Source organism: Oryzias melastigma, linkage group LG20 (assembly GCF_002922805.2).
Source record: "Oryzias melastigma strain HK-1 linkage group LG20, ASM292280v2, whole genome shotgun sequence".
Classification (NCBI taxonomy): Eukaryota; Metazoa; Chordata; class Actinopteri; order Beloniformes; family Adrianichthyidae; genus Oryzias; species Oryzias melastigma.
In genome coordinates this window covers 25480089-25483242 of record NC_050531.1, presented here as the reverse complement: position 1 = coordinate 25483242, position 3154 = coordinate 25480089, and the positions used below count along the sequence as shown (strand labels likewise).

Below are 3154 nucleotides of genomic sequence, written 5' to 3'. Positions count from 1 at the left end.
TTGGGGAGAGCTGCATCATTCCCTGCAAATTCCTACCTATAGACAATACTTTTATCTTTTGGACTCTAATGCCAGGAAAAGTTCATGTCCACGGCTTCTTTGAGAATCAGGACCAACTGGCAGAGCAGGACCAGCGGTTTAAGGGCAGAACGTCTTTGTTCCAGGATCGGATCTCAGAGGGAAACGCCTCCCTGCTGCTGACTGGAGTGAAGGTTCAAGATGAAGGCAGATATCAATGTGACACTTTCACCATAGAAGAAGGAAAAGAGACAAGCTATGTCAATGTGAAAGTGACAGGTATGAATAAACAGACAATGCAAAAGAGAATTTCATTCTTTTTTGTTCAAAAATTCAGGAGATAGATGATGTTTGAAACTTTACATCAGACTGTCAAGTTTCTGTCTGATGTTGAGATTAGGGATGTCCCGATCAGGTTTTGTTGGGCCCGATCTGATTCTGAGTCAATTGATTTTGTGTTTATTTGAAAAAAAAGAAAGAAAGAAAGAAAAAAGAACATTGTATTAGTTTATTTTATTAAAGACTATTTGATTCTTTTTTAAAGTTATTAAGATATCACCTTTTTGGCTTTATTACCACAGTAGTTAATGTTTTTAAAACTTTTGTCAGATAAATAAAACAGGCGTATCAAAGGACAGCTTGGGTCCTAAGGACTTAAATCAGGGCGCTAGCATGTAGCATTTAGCAGCTGCTGTGTATCCGTCTGTCTGCAGCATGAAGATCTTCACATTAAAAAGAAACAGAAACTCTTTCTTCTTTCTGTTAAAAGGCCTCCGTGTTTACATTAAGACAAACCAACAGAGACACCAGCTGTCAGTTTAAAGGGTTTTTAAAGGAGTTATTGATCCCAGAAGTCTGAATCTTTGAACATCTAGCGAGCTTGACTGATTGTTTACGTTAGCGTCCTGTTTAAACTCCTGTCGTTTTCTGCTGCATTTTAAGGCAATCACATTTTGTGATCTGTTCATGACACGCAGACCTCTAGTGGAGCAATAATATGCCTGAAATATAAACCGCTGATTATTATAAGAATAAATTAAATATCTGATCATTATCGGTGGAAAACAACCAATTTCGATCGAGTCATCAACCACATGATCGGGCCCCATTTCTGATCACGTGATCGGGACATCCCTAGTTGAATTACTTCGTTTGAAAACTCTTCATTCTCGACATGACTTTGAGTCTCACAGAAAAACTTCTAATCAGAGACAGGCAGACTGCTGGTGATGTAGTTTTAAACCTGCATGAATTCTAACTAATCATGGAGTGGTGCAGTTGTGACCTTAAATGTTCAATTTCTGTTATTACTACTATTGATATTTTGTTTGTCTTATGCAGCCGCTGAGCAAACAGAACAGAGCCAATGGCTTCTTGTTTTGGACAAAAGTGGGATATGTAGTTTTGGACATGTGTACCACAGGGACACAAACACCCCCAGGCTCAAATATGATCTGATCCCCGGCTCATGGCTCAGGCAGGGATCTCAGGAATCTCAGGGGTAGAGAGAGGACCACCAGGCCCGGGAAGCCAACACCCAAGGGACACAGATCCCCCAACCTGGGGTGGGTAAGGGAATGAAGATCAACGGCTGTCCCCCTCTTTGCCTGACTTCATAGAGAGTTTATATTTGTGGTGATTGATGGACAGAGCAGTGTAAAGATGCTGCTTGTCTGCTATCACTGATGTCCAAGCCCCTTCCCGCTTAAGGACCATTCTATTCTAAGAGACTAAGGACATTGGATGCACACGAAGAGGTCTAGGGAGCCAAAAGCATATTGCTACTGAGTTGACAATCTCTGACAAAGAAAACGGACCAACAAAATGAGAGAACATTTGAAGTTTTCCACTTGTAGAGACCAGCAGAGGACAACAAGACCTTCTGTCCCACAGCATAACGTGGAGCCACTGGGCCTATCTTATCAATGTACAGCTTATATCCTGTAACATTCCTCAACTGTGTGTTTCTGGTAGTTCTCCAGGCCCTGTGACAGCATCTAAAGGTGCAATCACACCAAACATGATTCGCGCGACAAATTTGCGTGCCCTGCCCCGCTTTCGCACCGCAACAAATTCACTGTTAAAAAATGTGTTCCTGAGTTTGATGCTGCATCAGCAAGTGGGAGGGGCAACCAGCTAATGTTTTTAGGATGATGAGTATAAAGAACTCTTTTTGTTGATTTCTCACCTAGAATGTATGGAAGAGACAGAAGATTTTGAGGAATAAGGTTTATTTGTTGTGGAGAGTAAAAACATCAGTAATCATATCTCCTTGAGTTTATACACTTATTATTAAAAGATTGTCCTGGTACAGGGGGCTGTGTCTGTATGACAGCCACTTCCACTGTGTTTCTGTGTCTCTGTGGCTGAACTTGAAGGCTCTCAGTCTAGTATTAACTACAGGGGGAGGGGGCGGGAAATACAATTAGGAGACCTTTTTACCTTTCTTTTTTTTAATGTTTCAATGAAACCTGAGCTGCCAGACTCTGCACCCCACAGCAGCTCTCTCTCTACAGGCATATGGAGTGAGTGAGCCCCACCCCAACTGACAGCGTGCTCAGTGAAGGTCTCAGACAATGGAAAGCAGAGGATGCTGGAGGACAGAACCTCATGCGAGGACAAGCCCCTGCATGGGATGCACCACCGGACAATAACTGAAGTGGCTGATATCAAGAAATCCTACCAATGGCTAGAGAGGACTGGCCTGCAGGACAGCACAGAAGCTCTGATCCTGGCAGCACAGGAACAAGCCCTGAACACCAGAGCGATAGAGGCTCAGATCTACCACACCAGACAAGACCCAAGGTGTAGGCTGTGCAAAGAGGAAACAATCCAGCACAGAACTGCAGGGTGGAAGATGCTGGCTGGGAAAGGATACATGGAGCGCCACAACCAAGTAGCTGGAATAATATACAGAAACATGCGCATGGACTAGAAACCCCAAAGTCAAAATGGAAAACACCTCAGAAAGTGGTAGAGAGTGAGAGAGCAAAGATCCTGATGGACTTCCAGATCCAAACAGACAGGATGGTAATGGAACCAACCAGACATTGTAGTGGTGGATAAAGAACAGAGGAAAGCCGTTGTGGTGGATGTGGCAGTACCAAGCCATGGTAACATCAAGAAGAAGGAACAT

At 43.2% G+C, this 3154-nt stretch overlaps 1 protein-coding gene across 1 annotated transcript in view; it reads left to right on the top strand.

The window, feature by feature from the left end:
* The first annotated feature begins 11 nt into the window (after positions 1-11).
* LOC112139074 (HERV-H LTR-associating protein 2) overlaps positions 12-3154 on the top strand; it is a 10615-nt gene continuing 7472 nt past the window's right edge. Inside the window, exon 1 of the mRNA XM_024261771.2 lies at positions 12-297. Within this exon, the coding sequence (XP_024117539.2) occupies positions 69-297 (229 nt within the window). The 5' untranslated portion in view covers positions 12-68. The remainder of the gene's footprint in view (positions 298-3154) is intronic.